At 38.0% G+C, this 20,945-nt stretch overlaps 4 protein-coding genes and 2 pseudogenes across 4 annotated transcripts; 4 read left to right on the top strand and 2 right to left on the bottom strand.

Moving 5' to 3' along the window:
• Positions 1 to 2,960: 2,960 nt before the first annotated feature.
• Positions 2,961 to 3,862, top strand: LOC120278895. Its single transcript, XM_039285644.1, has one exon. The coding sequence runs from the start codon at positions 3,005 to 3,007 to the stop codon at positions 3,647 to 3,649; it is 645 nt and encodes a 214-aa protein (XP_039141578.1). The 5' UTR covers positions 2,961 to 3,004; the 3' UTR covers positions 3,650 to 3,862.
• Positions 3,863 to 4,951: 1,089 nt separating this feature from the next.
• Positions 4,952 to 10,337, top strand: LOC120278892 (annotated as a pseudogene).
• Positions 10,338 to 10,677: 340 nt separating this feature from the next.
• Positions 10,678 to 12,629, bottom strand: LOC120278893. The gene is made up of 3 exons (XM_039285642.1): positions 12,570 to 12,629; positions 11,962 to 12,376; positions 10,678 to 11,479 (listed from the first exon to the last, which is right to left on the bottom strand). Coding segments are annotated over exons 1-3 (1,074 nt in total). The 5' UTR covers positions 12,572 to 12,629; the 3' UTR covers positions 10,678 to 10,822.
• A 559-nt stretch (positions 12,630 to 13,188) lies between these two features.
• Positions 13,189 to 16,358, top strand: LOC120278785 (annotated as a pseudogene).
• A 747-nt stretch (positions 16,359 to 17,105) lies between these two features.
• LOC120279129 (VQ motif-containing protein 17-like) lies at positions 17,106 to 17,577 on the bottom strand. The gene is made up of 2 exons (XM_039285996.1): positions 17,385 to 17,577; positions 17,106 to 17,332 (listed from the first exon to the last, which is right to left on the bottom strand). Exons 1-2 carry the CDS (start codon positions 17,575 to 17,577, stop codon positions 17,106 to 17,108), a joined length of 420 nt encoding a protein of 139 aa, XP_039141930.1.
• Positions 17,578 to 19,520: 1,943 nt separating this feature from the next.
• On the top strand, positions 19,521 to 19,907 carry LOC120279130. The gene has a single exon (XM_039285998.1). The coding sequence runs from the start codon at positions 19,521 to 19,523 to the stop codon at positions 19,905 to 19,907; it is 387 nt and encodes a 128-aa protein (XP_039141932.1).
• Positions 19,908 to 20,945: the final 1,038 nt, after the last annotated feature.

Raw genomic sequence — 20,945 nt, forward strand, 5'->3', positions numbered from 1 at the left:
GTGAAAGTTAACAAGCATTCAAATCTCCGAATTAGTCGGTAACAATGCACGAACAGACTATTGCGCCTGTGCACACCCTTAACTTATATTTACCCAAATTTATCAATATATATATATATATTGCCATCAAATTAATGAGATTTATCATCATTCCTCTTCGTCGTTTTGTGGGCCTAGCTAGCTATATCTCTAGTTTGATGTGTCTAGGGTCCAGACATAGTTGCATATTAAAATCACTCAGAAAAGATGATTGCACATAGGATTCGTCTATTTGCCAACTTCTTTTCCCTCGCGCAGGATGTTTTTATCACCGTTTGTGTGGTGGTATATATCCGAATTTTATTATTATGTCTAGTTCTCATTTTGTCCGATCATTGTTAGTGTGATTGAGCTAGTGGGATGGAAGTCTGAAGAAGTACTGTTGTTTGATTAATGTGTTTAGTTTGATAGTTTCTGAGTTTCTGAGTGTGTAGTCTTTATGTTTGTTTTGTTTTTTGAGTTTCTGGGTTTCTGAATTTTTGAATGTAAGTTAGATTCGGTTAAGAGAAGGAGGGAAGTGCTGATATAAAAACACTCTGTTCTTCTTCTCTTTAAGCTTCTGATTCTTATCTTGGATGTTCTAAAATTCTCAACAATCATCACTCTTCTTCTTCTTCTTCTTATTATTATTATTATTATTATTATTATTATTGTTGGGGGTTTGACTTGAAATGCACAGTGAAAAACTGCATGAATTTACTATAGCAATATTATCAGTAGCATCACATCTGCTTTACCCTCAGTATACACCCCAGTGAAACTCATCCAGCGATCTTGTACGGCCCGTGATGCAACCCGCATAAGTTGCAAAAACCTTCAATGTCTTTCTTGAGGCTTCAATGTTCCTCCCAGGGTTCTACAAGGCTCAAAGCTTTCAAAAACAACTCATAAAAATCGTTATCAAACCCCTCATTCATGTTAGAATGAGATGAACAAACAAACAAAAGATTCAAGACAACGATTTTTTTAGCGTGAAACCCTACAAATCGAGGGAAAAACCACGGGACTCGTTAGAGCCTCTTAAACATGTATCCACTAGGTCAATAAAGAATTACAATGGATCTTCTCTAGCTAACTGAGGGTTTACAAGCATGAGGACAAAGACATTAATGAGAGAAGAGTTCTTATTGACAAGCATCATCATCATCATCAAGATGGCTAACAAACAACAAGTAGGGAGAAATAGAAGGATCAAACCTAATCAATAGGTAGTGCTTCTTGCAGGAGTCTTCTCCCGGGAGTTTGAGTGAGATCCGCGAGGTTTGGCCGTCCGATCTCCTTGCCCTAGCCTTCTCTCCTTCTTCTCCCTCTTTGTCTTCCCTCTCTTACTTCTTCAGGATAATCGCCCTCATCAAAAGCATAACCTATTCTTATTACCAAGGAATGAGAAAAAATTTCACCTTTTAGAGTTACCTCTTTGCCCTCCATCTTCTCCACTATTGACCTAGCTTCATTTTTTTTTTTTCCATCATGGGCTTGGAGCCCAATTATTCATCCAACCCAACAAATGGGCTGGACCCCAACAATTATTATTATTATTATTATTTTAACAGATGAACAAGCCACATGCACATTAAGCTATTTAATTTAATGGATGTGCATGGCATTGAACTGTCACATGCCATCACTTACTTACTCTAGTGAGGAGTTAAATTCAGAACTTTATCTGAGCATGAGGACCAGATGTTACTAAACTGTGAGTGTCTTGACCACTTTCATTAAGTTAATCATTTTTTTTCCCAACATTGCACCTGATCACATGACTTAAGATTTGTTACGAGATGCAAGCACGTACAACGGACCTAATCACAAAATTTACGTCAAATATATATGATACATGTTTGTGAAAGAATTCATTAATGCAAGCTGCCACTGAAGATCTATATATATAATATTCTTAATTTCTCAGAAATTTTAATGAGTGAAACCTATGGACATATATGCACTATAACTCTTTAAAGGCTCTGTAATAAGTTGCTATATCTATAGATATTGTATGATGAGTTCCCATGTATATATTATTAATTAATGAATCAATGATTGAGAGAATGAAGTCACTGAAGTACAGAGAGATCTCAACCATCCCTGACAGAGCTGGCTCCCTTTCCAAACACACCAAAGGAATGAATGGCCTAACTGATTTAATTACTACATTGGCAAACTTATGCAGTGAGACCAAATCCAATGATGCCAATTAGCCACAAATAGGAATAACAGAAAGGAACACACCATTACCTCATCCATCATATATACATTTCCATACTATCCTTCTTCTACTTCAAGCAAGCTAGCTTCTTTCATGAGTTATAGTTCTTTATTTACTTCAAATTATTAATGCATCTCCCAGTGAGGATTTTGTTTTTGTTTTTGTTTTTATTTTAGTTTGAAAATGTCAAATGGAATAATATATGGAGCAGTTGCCCTTTCTTTAGAGCATAAACTTAGTATCTTTCCATATATATATATATAGATGATTAAACACAAGTTCATGATCAGACTCGTAAAAGTTGAATGGTAATTTGGATCCCTTGGAATATGGATTTTTGACTTGAGAGAAGGTGGCAAATAAAGAAGCTAGCTAGATGTGTCACAGACTTCCATGTGATTTGATCCATCTCTGGTACAAACTAAAGTGGCGTTAAGGGTTTCACCTACTGATGATTCTACTCCCTTTACTTTATTTACTTTATTCTTTTTATCTCTTAAAGATCCTAGTTAGTCCACAATGCAAACATCAGTCTCCCTGAACTGGAGAGAATTAAAGAGCGAGAGAGAGAGAGAGAAGAAGGTATACCGACCTTCTCCTCTTAATTTACTAGTAGCAATATACATTAGCAGAGTATGTAGGACAAGGTCATTTCTGTTATTATATTAAAGTGCAATGGCATTTTATGAGGGAGTATAGCTTTGTTATATATAGGCATAACACACAGAATGAGGAAGCTTGAGGTGCTGGAAATTCATCATGGCTCAAGAGCACCATCCAAAGACCCTCCAAACTTTTAATGACATTGCAGCAGTGAAACCACCATGCCCAAGCTCCTCCTCCTTCAAGATCAAAACCATAGTGCAAGCCTACGTTCTTCGGCATGTAAGCCATGTGGTCCAAGCTCTAAGCAATGCAACATCCATGGTCATGGAGCTCCTCAAAAGGAAAAGCACCACCACCATCACCAACTATAGCATCAGGCTAAGGAAAAAGAATAAGAAGAAGAAGCAACTCTTCAGCTCATTTAGAATGCACTACAACTGGTGTTCATCTTATGTGACACCCATGCCTCAACCCTTTGAAGCCTCCTTTGACATGAATCATGCTGCCTACTATGACTCTACATGGAACTCAGTTATCATCACTGATCCGGATGCCAATCAAGCTGACATCATGGATCAGCATCAGCAGCAGCAGCAGCAGCAGCAGCAGCAACTTTCTGGCTACCTTAACTGGCTTGAGGAAAAGAGCTGTGAGCCTCTAGATCAAGCCGAAGACGATGCTGCAAGTGAGATCGACCGGCTGGCTGAGACATTCATTGCTAGATGCCATGAAAAGTTCAGGTTGGAGAAGCAGGAGTCTTACAGAAGGTATCAAGAGATGCTTGACAGAAGTGTGTGAGTAGCCAGTCTACTTTAATTAGTAATTATTTGTGTGAGGGAATTGTTAGCTTTTTACTAATTAAGAGTGGTGCACCAATGTGTTGTACTTCTTATTTCTTCTTGTTTCTTCATCCCTGGCCTCTTCTTTTCTTTTCCTAGCTACTTATTTCATGATGTTGAGTGCTATTGATGTTGATTGTTGGATAACCTGATTATTGATCTGTCTCATCAAGTGATCATGATCCAAATTAATTCCAGCACTGCCTAAATTAAACTTCATCGATCTCCCTCTGTGTGTGTGTGTGTAGACCCGCCTTTGCAGATTCAAAGTGATGAATTAATTAACATGGTAAAACTATTCTTTTGGTTACTTTCACAGAATCATTAAAGGGGTGCTTATAGATTCAAACATGCATTGGTCTGTGTACACTATACAGACATAGTTGATTAAGACTGTAAGACCCACCTGCATGTTGGGCTAGCTTTCCATGCAGGAGGACCCATATTCAGGACAAGACTCTGTCTTTGTGGGTCCTACTTTGCAAGAAGACTTGGGTCCACCACACAGTGCTAGCACCTCTCACTCACAAGTGTGGATTCAGTCAAGGAATGCTTTTTCTGGTCATCAATCGAAAAAATGATATATAGATCAAGTGAGCGAGCGAGTGTGTGTGTGTGTGTGTGAGAGAGAGAGAGAGAGAGAGAGAGAGAGAGAGAGAAACACAAGGAAAAGCAGAATCCAATATGGTCTCTTTTTTTTTTCCTTTCTTTCTAAAGAGCTCTATAGCTGCTAGATAGAGCTCTTTATTCCATGAGGTGTCTTGTTGCTTTCCTGTTCTCATTCCAAATGGAGGTTTGTCAGCATGTCTTCTCCTTTTACTCTCTTCTGTTTGTTTTGAACCAGCTTTGTGCTTTGTGTTCTTTGTTTTCATTTTAGCAACAAATTAAGTAGTATTATTCAATATTATTGATGCTGCTTCTTCTTCTTCTTCTTCTTCTTCTTCTTCTTCTTCTTCTGTGCCTCTGCCTGTGCCTCTGCCTCTGCCTCTGCCTCTGTCTCAGAGTATGAAATATTTACCATTGGAACTAGTTCCATGTTTTAAACATCTCATCTCACTGCTTTGAATTAACCTCATCCCTCTAATTTAGTTATTTTATAATTTAATTTTAATTAAATATAATATATATATATATTTAAAAAAAATTCGGATTCAAAGCACTCTGCAATTAATTAACTCAGATCCGATCCAATAAGCATGTCACGCGCTCGGCACGCATATAAATAAGCCAACTCTAAGATCCCGCGTTCTTGGGCAGCATGCTGGCTGCCCGTTTGGATTTGGACCGGAACTCAAAGGATGTTATTAAATTTATAAAAATCTCATCCCCAGCTTCATTTCAAGTCCGACTCTTTTACACTCCCTCTTTTCGCTCGCTCGACCCTCCGTCGTGCCTCCACTGATCCACTCCCAGCTTTCATAAATCCCTTCTCACGCTGCCAATTCGCATTCCCCTGCCCGGATTCCTTCGCTTTTCGTGAAGATTCTCGGAGAAACGAGCTCCATGCTGCCGGATCTCGCCGTTATTGATAGGATTTCGCTCTAATTTGGGAAGTATAATCCACTGTTCCAGGTTTTCTTTATTTTGGTGATTTTTGGGGATTTTTGCGGTGGAGAGAGGCGCTGGCCAGCTGGCCATGGAGTATGATCCGATCGATAGCAGCGGTTAGTTGGATTTTGCTCTATTTATATATTTGTGATCCTTTTTTTGGGGTTTTCGCTCTAGAATCCGTGGAACCTGTATTGCGGTTTTTTTCCCCTTGAGTGTTGTTTGGTGTGTTGAATTGATGGGAAGCTGGAGACTGAGGAAAGATGACGAATTTATGACGGAGTTTCTAGAGGTTAGGGTTAGGTATTGTGAAATTTTCAGCTTTTAGGTTAAGTTGGATTGGATTCAAAGTCTTTTTTTTTTTTTTTGATGGGTGATCGACCTATAAGTTAGTTCCTCTTGTTGTGTGTGTTATTTCATTGGTAAAAGGAGAGGGCTTGATATTTTGGTTCGATGCTCGTCATGCTGAAAACAGACGCATTTATCATATATGAAAAAAAAGTAGAGAAATTTTATAGAAGCGGGGTAGCTGGGAAAATTAGTGGGACTCAGGTTTTTGCATGGTTCCATAGATATGCCATGGACTTCTTTATTTTTCCAATGAATAGCTACACTAAGTAAACCTTGGATAGAGCAGGCTGGTTGGTTGGTTTTGTTATGAGCATCATTAACTTGTTTAATATTTTGACAGTTATGTCGTTGTAATTTTTTTTTCTTTTTAACACACATTTCACTTTCTTTCTGGAAATACACTATTCATAGCTGTAGTCTGCCGTAGAATGAGATTGATACTTTGTTTTTCTTATTTTAAATGTTTAGAATCGAAATAAAAGCCTAATAATCTCTTCATCGTCCAAATCTGTCACTAAATATGCATTTTATAAAAAAAGATTTTTACAACATTTAATTTAGTTTCATTAACAAAAAAAAAGACCAATCAGAGTCACATCAAGTGCCCAGCAACAATATGATGATTTTTTCTGAGGCTAATTGAAAATTGTCAAGATGTTCATAGTTGTTATCTGTTTTCACAAAAGAAGTAGGATTTCGCACATAATGTGCAACAAACCATGGGAAAGGCTAAAGTGGAACAATAATTGGTATATTTATTTAGCCAGACACAAGGATGTGCATGGTTTGGTATATTCTATCTCTAAGAGACTATACAATGTAATATTGGACTTTTTAACATGAAAATTTTTTTGAGGATCTTCAAGTTATAGCAATCTGGATGATAATTCTGTTGGATGTTGCCTTCTCGTTATGAAACTGTTTGTGGTGATCAAACGCTTGTGTAGTTTCTCTTATGAAAGTAGGCATCTATTATCTTTTCTTCTATAGATACTTATGGGAAGGATTTGTCTTCAACTGGGGAATTTAGTCTATTTTTTTGTGCTGTCCATGCACTTATGGAAGTGTTTGTATAGTATGAATTGTTATTTTTGCTCCTTTTTATTTTTATTTTTTTTGCCTTCTTTGTTTAGTATGGATGTGTTATTTTTTTATTCGGTTTCCCTGGAACAAACTGCAGGAACCGATGATGATCTTCCACCATCACATCAGAATAGGCTTGCGCGAGGAGTGCGTGTCAGTGGAAATGGTAGAGCTGTCGGTGCTGTTGCATATCCCAGAGTGCAAAAATGATATGGAGACGCAAAATCCATCGGCTTGAACAAGAAGCATACAGTTCAGTTCTCCGGGCGTTTAAGGCCCAATCTGATGCCATAACTTGGGTATTTTGTCACAGTCATGACACTAATGCTGCTTTATTACTGGTGTTATTATAAGTTAACTGGATTATGAAACCTTGTATCTTCAGGAGAAAGAAAGCTTAATCACTGAACTTAGAAAAGAACTGAGGGTATCTGATGAGGAGCACAGAGAACTTTTAACCAGAGTTAATGCTGATGACATTATTCGAAGGATAAGGTTTGTCGATATTCAACTTATATGATGTATGCTTTTTTTTGTCCCGATACCCAAACTTGGGAGGAGAACTTAAATGACGTTTTCCTCATTGCAAAATCGATGCAATATGTGGCAAACCTTTCAGGCTTTGGAGGCAATCAGGAGGGGGGCTTCAATCTGGTTTGCTTAATAATGCCCAACCTGTTCATGAATCAATACCAAGTCCGACAGTCTCTGCATCTCGCAAGAGACAAAAAAATTCCCAGTCAATTCCTTCACTATCTATGGGTGCACCATCCCCTGCATTGCATTCGCAACCTCCTGTTGCTTCCATGCAGCCATCATCATCGGCTGCAAAAAAAAGTGCTGCTGCAAAGAGCAAGAAAGCAAAATCGGTATGCTAATGATTTGATTGCCCATGCAATTTCTTTTAATGTCAAAATTTTCTGATCCCCAGACCAAGTTGAAATTTGCCTTGTTTTCAGGGTCAGGCGTTGCCTAGTGTACCTCTGATGAAATCAGCACAGTACCCTTCTACAGGTTCAAGTGGAAGAGTCCAAGCTGCAAACAGAAATGCACCGGCTGCTCTTGGAGTGGTAGAAGCTGCTGAAGCAAGAACGCTTGAACGCTCGCTAATAGGGCAGAAAGTCAAAACAAGGTGGCCTGAAGATAATAACTTTTATGAAGCTGTTATAACTGACTATAATCCAACTGAAGTGAGTTGTTGGTGGCCTTATTCTTTGTCGTTTTTGGAATATAACCACCTTGACCAATTTTTAATTTGTCAGGATGTGCATGCACTTGTTTATGATATAAACACTAGTCATGAGACATGGGAATGGGTCAATCTCAAAGAGGTGAATTAAGTTTCTTTTATCTAAGATGCCTAAAGAATTTATTTGAATTTTTTCTTGGCTGGTGTCGAATTTTCATTGCCATCTACGTTAGCATTTTACTGCTATATTTACTACCATTCGCTTGATTGAAAGGTCTTTAAATTGAGATCTGATCAATGCTTGCATAGTTTCTTTTTTACTTTGTTAATGAGTTTGGTTGTATGGATGTAATTCATAGTCCTGTTTGGTTGGCACATAGAGAAGTAGCTTTCTGAGTTGAGCTTGAGTAAATGGAGATTGTGATCTTCTGGTGTGTAGCATTTTCCTAGATTGAGCCATTAGTTCAAAAATGCCTTTACTTGTTCAGCTATCCGTTTATTATTTTTCCCCATCTCTTCTGTTGGCGTGGATTGTAAAATTTTATCTTCCTATATAAATTTTTTCGCTTGTGGTGGACATTCAAAGTTAAAACTGGAAGGCAAAGTTTCATGTTATTTTCTTTTGGCATGGGTTAGTAGCAGTGTGTGTCTCTGAGGAACCCCATTGATATGTCCAATCTTAGATATTGAGTCAACCACATGTTGATTGTTTTTCTGTCTTTCCATTATGTTTGATGTTATCCAGTTAAATTGTCTGGCAGCAAGCCTTGAGGTAGAGTTCTCCTACCCTCATTATCCTTAGGCTGAAGAATAGGTCCTCATGTTAGGTTTTCAACACTCTCGACTCGATTCTGTTGGTTTGTTTATTTATTTATTTATTATTATTATTATTTATATATGTTGATTACAGATGTCTGATGAATTGCTAAGAATAATGACATCAAAGTCACTTGGTAACTGATTTGCCTTGTGAAAACTTTGACATGAAGCGTCATGTGTATTTGGTCTCACCGTCTATTTGACTCCAGATATCTGCTGAAGATATTCAATGGGAAGGTGAAGATCCTGGAATCTGTCGAGTGGGTCGGAATGGAGTAGGCCGTGGGAATAAGAAGCCCACAGGACGAACAGGCCCCCATTCCTGGTGTTGGTAGGGGAAGAGGAACCGTTAAGACACAGTCCAAGAAAGTTCTTCCTCCATCACAAAATGGCATTGTGGACAAGGGCTCTGATGAGATTGTACTACTCAAGACAGATGTTCTTCTAAATCAGGTATTGGATTTGGCACTCAGCACTTGTGAATGATTGTGATTCTTGTAATCTGATCCCATCCCTGCTTCCATATTTTGGCAAAACATGAACAGGTGGAGAGAGTTTTTTTAATTCTGGCCCACCCCGATCCTCTTGCAATGGAGAAGGCCAAACAATCATTAAAAAGTACATGGGGCTAATCTTCTGAGATCTTTAATTTCTAGGTACTTGTTTTTTTAAAGAAATAAATTAACAGGTCGTTTTGTCTTTCTAGGATCATGAGCAATCACTGATGGAGGCAATTGCCAGGCTTGGGGATGTAACAGATGGTGAAAGCGGTAAACATATAAGACCATTTTTATTTATTGTCTTTCATGAGTTATTAATTGTTAACACCAGGAATTACTTTTAATATGCACAAATCTAGGTGTTCAATTAACTGATGAAATATCATTTTGCTTGGTAACCCTCCGTTCTTTGTTGAAATTAGAGTAGAGTATATTAGTTTTTTGCACATTTATTTTGCTTGGTAGGTGATTAATGCACCAAATGTACTGTGAGTAATGGTTTAGAAACATTTTAGTTTCTAGATTGAGGTTTTGTACAAAGGGTTTGTATAAAGAGAATATGGTCTTTATGTTGTTTGTGTACATACTTGGTGTCCTTATCATCATCATGATTGTGAAACTCAGACTTGCCCTCTACGTATAGGTTACACAGTCATCTTTACAAATATTGCAGGGTATTGATGATATGTAGAAAAAGAGTTTCTGCATTATTTTTACAATGTCAATCCTCAAATTGTTGCGGCATACCTGTTGTTGTTCGAATTATCTAGTGTGTTCTCAATAAAAAGTATAATTTGTATATTTTAGAGTAAAACATGCCTATTCATTAAAACTAAATTTATTTATAGTATTTCTGTTGTTTCTTCTTTCCCTTTTGACACAGAAGAAGGTGAGCATCAGTTCTCACAGGGGCAGGACATGGGAGATCGTGGATGGAGGAACCCCCGGCAGTACCCTGGGAACCAGCATGGTGCTAATAATTACCGGGCCAACATGGTTGGCGGTCAAGGTAGAGAAGGTTCCGAAGGTGACCAAATGATAGATGATGACCTCTGACACATCCAGGTTAAACAGAACAAAAACCAAATCCTTGTAAGAGGGCAGCTAGCTAGTCTTCCCTCCCATGAAAATCACGTTGCTAATCTGTTAATTTCTTTTGTCTGGGTGGATGCCATTGCTAATGCTGGCAACGGAGAGAACACGACTCTCTCTGCTCAAAGGCAGCGCCTCTGTTGATTAGTTTCTCTCCCCACCTGAAATTTGGTATATGCCTATGCCTGTAATCTACTTAACCTGTGACCTTCCCGCCCACTCCGTCAATGTAAATTGTTGTGAAATTACCTTATTTTGGCGATTGTTTGCTGGATCTGCATCCTAGTGCAGCTATCAGTCCAGAATATACATGTTGATCAGGAAAAAGAGCCGATTTAGAGAGTATGAGATTATGACCTTACGGTTTTGTTATTCATGTGGATTTCATATTTTTAGCTCAGTAAATCTCTTTTTCCAACATAGTTTGTGCCTTATAATTACCTGTATCAAAAGGCATGGTCCATTTATTAACGAAACCCAGCAACAAAAGTGAGAAGAACTAATTACTACAAGTGGGGCTTTTTACACCATATTATACAGCATCACAGGGTCACCTTCTGCGTGGCCGTGGCTTCTTAGCAGCAGCTGGTGGTGGCTTGGCACTGGCAGTTGTTCTCTTGATCTCATGTGCCTTCCTGGCTCTTTTCTGCGGTGGTGTAGAGGCTAGAGCTGACGATGCGATCCTCTTCTTCACGGGTTGAATATGTTGTTTTAATGCAGTAGCACCGCGCTTGGTCTGTTTTACAGATTGCTTTCCACTCTTCTTATTCTTCTTTTCAACCTCCGATTTCACTGGTGGTGAACTCCTAACCTTATTCTTCTTGACTACTGTGAGGTCGCTGCTGCTGCATTTCCCTTTCTTGGTTCTGGTTTTCCTTGCAACCTTCTTATTCTTGTCCTTCTCCTTCATTTTTACCTTCACCGTCACTGGCTCTAGTGCTGCCTCGCGCTGCCTCCCGCATGCCAGCAACGTTGGCATGCTAGTGTGATGACATGGTGCACAGAGGTGGCGGAGATGGAGCGCTGCACTGTACTCGCGCGAGCCTTTAGGGTAGAAGGCGATGGCGTTGTTGCAGATGAGAAGCAAATCACGGTACATGTGGATGGTTATGTAGGCCCAGGCCCCTTGTTGGTCTCGTAGCAGCTGCTCCCTCACCGTCTCCAGGTCCATGTGCCGCCTTATCACCTGCTCATATTTCTCGCTCATCTGCAAATGCAAGCCTTTCTTATTATTAATAATTTAATATCACAGCAGTCTCTGCCAGTGTCTCTCACTCAGTCACCGAGCAAGTATATACCATAGTATATACAATACATGACATTACTTTTGTAAAGAGTCTAAAGACCTCCAAATAGCACGTACCATTACGTGACACGGTAATCAAAAGAACAATTAATTAAATCGGATTAAATTCCTTATTAAATTTATTTAATTTTCACTCAATGGTTATTATGCAATAGTGCTTTCTTATCTGCTCATTATTATTATTATTATTATTATAAACATAAATCACCCCCGCTACTGCGTCATCGTGCGTTCCTCTTTTTGTCTTGAACAAAACTCATGCTTTCGAGATATTTCATGAAAATAAGTAACATGACAATAACACTGGTAATCAATAATATACAGGCTAAACAACAGAAAATAATAATTAAATAATAATATAAAATATAATAATGGAATAACACCTGACTTTCGAGCTTTCGCATGAACACCGAGCACAACTTATCCGACGTGATTATCTCGAGGAACGACATCAACGGCTGCGATTCGATCTTCGTTGTCTCGACGGCTATAGGACAACCCTCCACCTCCTTCTCCGGCAACGTTTCCTTCCTCCGCCGCAAGCTCCACCGATTCGTCAGGCACGCAGAGCTCTGTGCATCTCCACTCTCTTTCGCCTCCGTCGCCGTGCTCCCATGGCACGACCCGTCCGCCGTCGGATCAGGCTGTCGTCGGGCCTCTTGGTCCGGATCGGCCATGTTCGACTCCTTGCTTGACCGGTAGGAGATCCGATCTGAATATCCGGCGCCACTACCCGGCGTTTCACCCCCGGTTTCAAAGGCTTCTTCGGTCAGCGTTTTAACCTTTTTTTGAAGAGACCTATTTTATTGAATAAAATTAAGTAAGTAAATTAAAAATAAAAAAAGCATAATACTAAATTAATTAATAATAGTGTTAATATTTCAAATCATCAGAAAGAAAGCTGGCACGCAAAACCGTCTGATCAAAAAGATCAACAAAGGGTTTAAAGAAAAACAAGGAGAGAGTGGGTGAGATGAGTTGAATGAATCACATGATGGAGGCGTCGTATCGCTGGACATCGCGCCGAAGCTCAGCAACGCGGAGCCGGCGAAGGTCCCTCAAGCCAAGGAACGTCGGAGCTACCCTCCAGCGTATCGGCGAAAGGGTTTCCGGTGGAGAAGCGACGATGGAGTTGGTTGAAGCGGAGATGACAGCAGCGGGAGTTGAGAAGGTGACCGTAGGACGAGCGGTGGCGGAGCTCAGCGGCAACGGAGTCCCAGCAATTGGTGCCGTGACGGCGGACGGCGTACGCAAGGAGGAGATCCTCCCAAGTCCCCCAGATCGAAAGATTGCTCGATCCTACCATCGAACCTCATGCCATCGCCCCAGCTCTCTCTCTCTCTCTCTCTCTCTCTCTCTTTCTCCTGGGTTTAATTTTTGGCCCCTGTATTTATATATCCAGCTTGAGGAATACTAAATTTACAAAATTGTCCCTGATCATACGGAGATACGCACTGTTGCCTCAGGGATAATAACAAATGAACAAGTAGTGAAGCCCAGCCCAGCCCAGCCCGCATGCTTAGTTAGGCCACCCAAGAACAAAAGCAAAAAAATGGCCTCACGATGCGCATTAGTGGTGGCCCACAAATCCAAATAAGTAGACCATTTAGAACTCGAGCAAGCGTTACTTGGTTGGAAGGTTTGATTCCTCCTCTTCTCTCTACGCCCGGGTCGGCCATCAAAGGTTAGCTCATCTCTATATCTCTCTCTTCTTCTCTGAAAAAAATTGTGTTTTTTCTTTCCCAGAGAATTTATCGATGCGGTTGTTTGTTTGATGATTCTGTTTAGAAGTGCTCTCATGATGCGGAGATGTGTTTCGCTGCTCGTCGGAAGGTGCTTCGGGCCTCAGCCGCCTATTTTCTTGGTAATTTTAACTTATTTTATCACCTTCATATATATTATGTATTTGGATTTCAAGCACAAAGTCCGCTAAGTCACTGTTAAAATTGGATTTTATTAAGCTCAAGCATTAATTGGGAAATTGGATTTTGATGACAACAACGGGTGTAGCTGATGGGATAGTTCTCAATTATGAGGCGATTTTATTTATTTATTTATTTATTTTGGTGTATTACAATCCACCGGTTTAACTTCTCAATCAAAATGATTTTTTTTTTAACGGTTGTTTACATATCAATCATTGTGTTTGACTAGTGAGTTATGGAGGGAAAATTTCTAAGTTTTTTTGGTTCTCTCTTCTCATTGGAGCGAAAGAAAAATTCGCTCTTTATGTTGCTATTGTATTTTCGGACAATCTTCAATTGGTTGTAGCATTTCCTTCTCTTTTGTAGGACATCAAAAAGGGTTGACTTTTTCAGTGGCTGATTTATTAACATTTTGAGTCATGAAGGTCTTAATTGCTTGATGAAATGGCAACTGTAGTGAATTTTATGTGTTATGAAATTTTGGGTTTTTGATTCAGCATGACAGTTGACTTGCTATAAATTGTCAGGCGATATCTTCTTTATCATCTAATTTTGCTCATAAAATTCTTTGGAATGCTTTAACTATGATATTATTCATTAGTCTCTTTTGACTTCTTTGCTGGTGTGTCCAGGCCGGTGCATTTATGTCTGGATTTGGACATATTCCAAGTTTCCAATCTTCTTATAAAGGCAGCAATGGATGTGTCTCTGTTAGTGATGATCCTAGCTGTTCCGGGTCTATGGCATATACTACATCGTGTGCTGGGTTGGCTGAACCACTTCCAAATGATAATCCAGTGTCTGACATGTTAGTTGATTCATTTGGAAGGATGCACACTTACTTGAGAATTTCTTTGACAGAACGCTGTAATCTAAGGTGTCAATACTGTATGCCAGCTGAAGGTGTTGAACTAACTCCCAATTCTAAGCTTTTGTCTAGAAACGAAATCATTCGGCTGGCAAATATTTTTGTTGCTTCTGGGGTGAATAAAATAAGGCTGACAGGTGGAGAGCCGACAATAAGGTCAGATATTGAAGATATATGCTCACAGCTTTCTAGCTTAAAGGGATTGAAAACATTAGCTATGACCACAAATGGACTAGTACTCACTCGGAAACTTCCAAAATTGAAAGAATGCGGTCTCAATTCAATAAATATCAGCCTGGACACTTTGGTTCCAGCAAAGTTTGAGTTCATGACCAGGCGTAAAGGGCACAATAAGGTGTTGGAGTCAATTGATGCTGCTGTGGATCTTGGTTTTTAGGCCTGTGAAAGTAGGTGCCCTTTTCCTGGATACTATTTGTTATATCGGCAACTTACTGTAGCTCTCATCTTTGATTCTTTTGTTTGCTGTTACATCGCTTTTTAACTGAGACGGCCATTAATTTCATTGATAGGTTTATTTGTTCGTAAACATGCTCTCTACCTGATTGCTCTATCTGCTATAGTTCTCTTTTTATGCTTAATACTTCACTTTCTGCAATTGTTTAACAGGTGAATTGTGTTGTAATTCGTGGAGTAAATGATGAGGAGATCTGCGATTTTGTTGAATTGACACGAGACAAGCCAATCAATGTTCGGTTTATTGAGTTCATGCCCTTTGATGGAAATGTGTGGTCTAGTAAAAAGCTTGTTTCTTATGCGGAGATGATGGATACAGTGGTAAGGTAGAACTCACACTAGTGCTTAACAGGATTTTGATCTTAAGGGTGATTTATGCAATATAGTTCTGGCACCAGTTTTTTAAAGGAAAATGTCATTTTCATGTTATCTCAGTAATGTTAAATGTAACCATTATGCACTTTTTGGAGCAGCGTCAGCAGTTCAATAGCATTAAGAGGCTCAAAGATCACCCGACTGACACTGCAAAAAAAATTTCATGATAGATGGCCACTGTGGAACCGTCTCTTTTTATCACCTCAATGACTGAGAACTTTTTGTGCTGGTTGCAATAGAATACGGCTCTTGGCTGATGGGAACTTCAAAGTGTGTCTCTTTGGACCATCTGAGGTATCAATTATTGTTCTTTATGTTTAAATCCTCTTTGATTGGATGCTTCATATTCCATAATTAGGAAGCTCTTGTTGTCGATATGGTCTGTTTTATCACCCATTTGCAGATTTTTCTCTATTATTAACTATATATATATATATATAATTTCTTAGGTGAGTTTAAGAGATCCACTTCGTGCTGGTATTGATGATCTTGGACTGAAGGAAATTATTGGGGCTGCGGTATGTGTTTTCTAATTCTATATTCTCACAAGGCATGAAAGTGAATTTTATCACTATCACATATATATACCTCCTTTTTTAATATATTCTTGTCAGTATCAATAACTTAGCATACATCATATGTATATATATATATATATCTTAATGAGCTAGAACTGAATGGATGTGGTTGTGGCATACATAGCCAAGATGCAAGATCTGCAAAGTGATACTTAAAATTGCATTAGTGTCTGTGCTACAAGATATATTTACTCTTCCTGTTCCTTGTATTTCTCAGATAAAGAGAAAGAAAGCTACTCATGCTGGGATGTTCGATATCGCAAAGACATCAAATCGGCCTATGATTCATATCGGTGGTTAAGTCAATTTACCCAGGAGAAAAATTGTTTGGATATCAGTAATATTACTCAAACTAAACTATATATTATGGCATCAAATAATCGGTTTCTTATCCAAAATAATTGGTTCACGTGTGTCTCTTATTGGTGTGAGCTTAAAGCATGCATATGAATGAAGGTTCCCTGCCGATGATATATATTTAATGGCGGGGTTGGTCAACATTTACCTATATCAATATGCATGGTTTAATTGTACTGCACCCATCAGCTTTTCAGCATATTATTCTGTATTTCAGCATTTGGCATCTCTTGTTGTGTTGATTGGTATATATATATATATATATCAAATGTGATATGTGATATGGCTCATGAGCTCAAATCCATCAAGCATTAATATATACGTACGTATCAAAATATTTATATGTATGTATTATGCAAAAGGCTAACATTGCATTCAAGTCCAGCACAAAGATGAACACCTACAATGATGGATTACCTGCTTCCCACATTAATTGAAGAAGGCAAATAAAAATAAATAAATGACAATTAGGAGGAGAACAAGCTGGAAATGACTCTTCCATGCACCAATAAACAACTGGGATTTGAAGGATGATTGAGGAAGACCTCCTCATTTCCATCACTAGTCACTATTTGCATATTAAATAAATAACAAATATATTATATATTAAATGGGAATATATACTTAGAGGCTAATTAAGCATGCAGTTCATCCATTTCTTTGGAAATTGTTCTCCAGTTTGGTCCACCAAACAATTTCCTCTCGGCTATATTATAATCCTTTATTTGGGGTTGTCTTAGTCTTTAAAGAAGCTAAATCACCTCCAGAAAAATAAGATAACAGTAATTATAAGAGCTAAAGAAAATTCACCATCTAAATATATAAGTGAATAAGCTATATAGAAGATTAATTAACAACTAGGAGTACAACATGCAACAGGAAATTACTACATCTTGGATCCCAAAATGCTACAACCATTAATTAATTAAATTAATGATGTTAAAATGTAACTAAACATGATGAGGCTCTCCAATCTCCCCTGCTTGAGAAGAAGTTACCAACGGAATTGGAAGAAACTGATAGTCATTAGCAAAGCCTTGCAAGAAGCCATCCACATCTCCAAGTCCACATAAGAAGCCATCCTCATTCTCTCTTTCTTTCCACAACATCTCATCACCAGCTTCATCAATATCCTTTTTCTTTTTCTTCTTCTTCTTCTTCATAACTTCTCCTCCAACTGCTATGACTCTTTTTATCATGATCAACTACTCTCTTTGATATTGGTTTGCCAGTGAGCTTCTGCACAAGCTCACGGAAGTTGGCAGCATCTGTCTTTATGATCTCTGGAGCAAAAATGTGCACTATTCTTATTTTTGGCTTCAGCTTTGATATTGTGTGAGACCCCTGCAGGTGCATGCCTACCTTCATCTTAGTTCCCTTTCTTATTTTGCATGAATCACTAGCTGTAGTCTTCTCTTCCATCAGTACTCTACCTCCATTTCCTTGCTTGCACATTGCCATTTATATATATGTATATATCTTGAGCAAGCATGTTATCAAAAGAAAAAGAGAGAGAGAGAGAGGTTTGTTGGAGGCAAGGATTGGATGATTTGGTGTTTGTCTGAGAAGAAGAAGAAAGAGGTCAATATAAGGGAAAGGTGATGGAAGGGCCTTCCTAATATGTGTCATGCTATATATCTTAATTTCAACTTTCAAGCATGCATCCAAAGTGTACAAGTCTTTCTACAATATAATATAAAACTAGTTATGATTAATCACAACGGGTAAATCAATTTGAGGATTAAGTAAGAGATGAGCTTGAGTGATGATAGAGCTTGGCCAAGTCAATTAGACGAGAGAGAGAGAGAATGGTGTCAGTCATGCACGTTGGTCCCTTCGTCAATTTGTTCGTGGGAGTTACGATTCGGATCCTCCGTGCAAAACTGACCGTCCGATCCGCACGAGGGTTGGGCCCACGACCACGTCACGCATCCCTCTCACAGCTTTTGCGTTGCTCCTGCCCATCACGATCAGATCAGAGTATTATACTATTATCTCGCAAGTGCTACTCAACCTATTTGGCCATGGGCCACAGCTCCCTAACCCATTCCCACAATCAACTATCCAATTAACCAAGGCAAGGTTTTCGAAACCCTACCGGGCCTTTCCTTTCACCCAGAGAAAGTCAAGGTTTAGGAGTTCAGGGTTCAACCGGATTGGACTGAGGCCAATAATTTTATTAAAAAATAATTTATATTTTAATTATATATATACCAAATAAATCAAATATTAAAAATAAAAAAATAATAAAAACATGACTTTTATATCAACAAATATCCAGTCAATAATATATATATTTTTTCCTCTTTCTAATTAAAAAAAAATTATTTAGTTATTTTTCAAAATATTTTTGAAGAAGATCAATATATTAAAATTCACTAAGTTATCACTATGATTATATGAAATAAATCAATATTTATTTTATAAAAAATACTGGTTTCGAATTTGGGAATTTTAAACAGAGTGGTATTTTGATTTTTTTTTCTTTTAAATCCAAGCACAAATATTTATAAAGATTAATTTATTATATTTAAATTGGTTTAAACTAGAAAATATAATATCAAAATAAAATATTTTGAATAAAAATCTTTTGAATACAAAAATTTAAAAAAATGTGATAAAAATTGAAACTTAAGGTTTTTCTTAGATTTATTTAGTTTATATGATTTTTAAATTATTTTTATAACTAGTATCTCATGTAACAAACTGATCATGATTTATAAGGACGATGATTAGCATGCATGGGCCGGGCATGAATTGGCCGGGTAAAGGATAAGCATCCCTTTATTGATTAAAAACAATTGCATAAATTTGGTTTAGGAGAGCTAGCCGGTTGGGTCATCTCGAACGCCCACTGGTTTAATTTATAGTTTTTTTTTTTTCCAAATTCTGATTTAATTTCTAATAAAACCGTACCGGTATTAAGACTGCTTCCCAATTAACCAGGGGCGGCCGACTAGTCTTGGTTTAGAGTTTTTTTTTTAAAAAAAATAAAAATAAAATAAAAGATATGTAATGTGGCATTAAAATGTAGTATATCTAAGAGGATTTCCATAAAAATCTTTTTCCCGCTCCCTCGATGGAAAAGTTTGAATTACGATTGTCTACAGTGGATGAACCGCATCTAAACTAAATCCACAATGTAATAAATCACTGAATTTGGCCGTTAAAATATCTTAAGGGGCACTAATTGTCGAAAATTTACTTGGATTTTCGGTTGATTCTCTATTATTTACTTATTATCTTTGTGTAGATATACTGTACTGCATATATATATATATATAACCATACATCCAAAAGCTAAGCCATTTATATAAACATATTATTAGTCCTTGCTTTAAAAAATAATAAATAATAATAAAATAATGGAAAATGTCAGGAGGGTTAATGCGAACAATATTGGTGGGAGAAGAGCAGCGTTACATGCTTGCTCATACTGTGACAAGTCATTTGAGAGTTTACAGGCACTGGGAGGGCATCAGACGGCTCACAGGAGGGAGATTGAGGAGATGAGGAGAGAACATGATGCCATTGTGAACGCTACAAGGATGGGTCCTCTCATTGCACCATCCTTAATGAGGCCTGCAGTCAGAGAGCAGCCCACTCAGCCACTTGTTGCAGGTAATACTAATAATGCACAACAAGCTGCTGCTGGTCAACAACGTCCCAGGGATGAAGGCAGCAATCCCAATCTGGAACTCACTTTAGGCTTGCCTACTGGAGATGAGATTGATCTCACTCTGAGGCTCTAGAAGTGCTACCTTCTATGTGTCTTTGCTTTACTATCTATCTATCTATCCAATTATCTATCTAATGGTGGCATTAATAAAAGTGAGTTTGTAAGAGTTTCATAATGGCATTGTGACTAGCTTATAAGTGTTTGTGATCTCCTTATGAGATATAATATATGGGATATATTAATCTGGTCTTCTTTACTGTTGCAGTATCTAATGTTTCTAAATCTATAAATTTTCAGATCAAAATGTTTTGAGTGCTTGCTATTTTATATATATATACATATATATTGAAAATTAAGGACTGGGTTGAAATGGCTTAATTTATAAACATTCGTGGATGATGCTTTTTGTTTTTCACTTGCTCTTTTGAGTAGCGCTGGAAACACCAAGCTGCCCATCTGTGGCTTTAAATTCACAACAGTACCGAGACAACATGCACCTGGATAAGAAAAGGCCTGTCAGAACTCTATTCTCTGTGTCGACGTTGATATTTTTCTCTTTTCTAGCAACATGCACATCCGAAAGAAGCTAATTCTTAATTATATAAATATGCATATCCACGGAAACCCTATCATTTCTGCTAAGCTTACTTACAAGAACTTTTAAACTTTCCTCATATATAGCTAGTTTAGATAATAATGATAATATATAAGCATATATATATATATATATATATATATATATATATATATATATATATATATATATGTGTGTGTCACACCCCAGCCCCGCAGCCGGGTCCGCTGACAGATCGGCCGCATCTAGTGGAACTGGGCTCCACTGGGTGCAAGGCCTCAGATTTGACCTGGTCAGAATCAACTCTAACAAGCAAAATATAAACAATAATACATAAGCACAAATAGGATATTGGGAACTGAAATAATACAAGTATATATAGGCTTTAGCAGCCCTACAGAATACAAATATAACCCAACAGTTTGCAAAACACAAATACAGTCAGAATATAAGCCTTACACTCACAAAAGAGTAATACAAAGATACTGATAAAAGCAGACAATACGACTCCCAGACAACTCTCGATCCTAGACTTGA

This window comes from Dioscorea cayenensis, chromosome 16 (assembly GCF_009730915.1).
Source record: "Dioscorea cayenensis subsp. rotundata cultivar TDr96_F1 chromosome 16, TDr96_F1_v2_PseudoChromosome.rev07_lg8_w22 25.fasta, whole genome shotgun sequence".
In the NCBI taxonomy this organism is placed as follows: Eukaryota; Viridiplantae; Streptophyta; class Magnoliopsida; order Dioscoreales; family Dioscoreaceae; genus Dioscorea; species Dioscorea cayenensis.

Excerpts from the sequence above, each read along its gene's own strand:
- LOC120278895 (XM_039285644.1), top strand. The coding sequence starts at position 3,005 with ATGGCTCAAGAGCACCATCCAAAGACCCTCCAAACTTTTAATGACATT.
- LOC120278893 (XM_039285642.1), bottom strand. Across the intron at positions 11,480-11,961 it reads TGCGAAAGCTCGAAAGTCAG|ATGAGCGAGAAATATGAGCA; the intron begins GTGTTATTCCAT and ends TTGCATTTGCAG.
- LOC120279129 (XM_039285996.1), bottom strand. The coding sequence starts at position 17,577 with ATGGAAGAGAAGACTACAGCTAGTGATTCATGCAAAATAAGAAAGGGA. Across the intron at positions 17,333-17,384 it reads GCTTGTGCAGAAGCTCACTG|TTGGAGGAGAAGTTATGAAG; the intron begins GCAAACCAATAT and ends GAGTCATAGCAG.
- LOC120279130 (XM_039285998.1), top strand. The coding sequence starts at position 19,521 with ATGGAAAATGTCAGGAGGGTTAATGCGAACAATATTGGTGGGAGAAGA.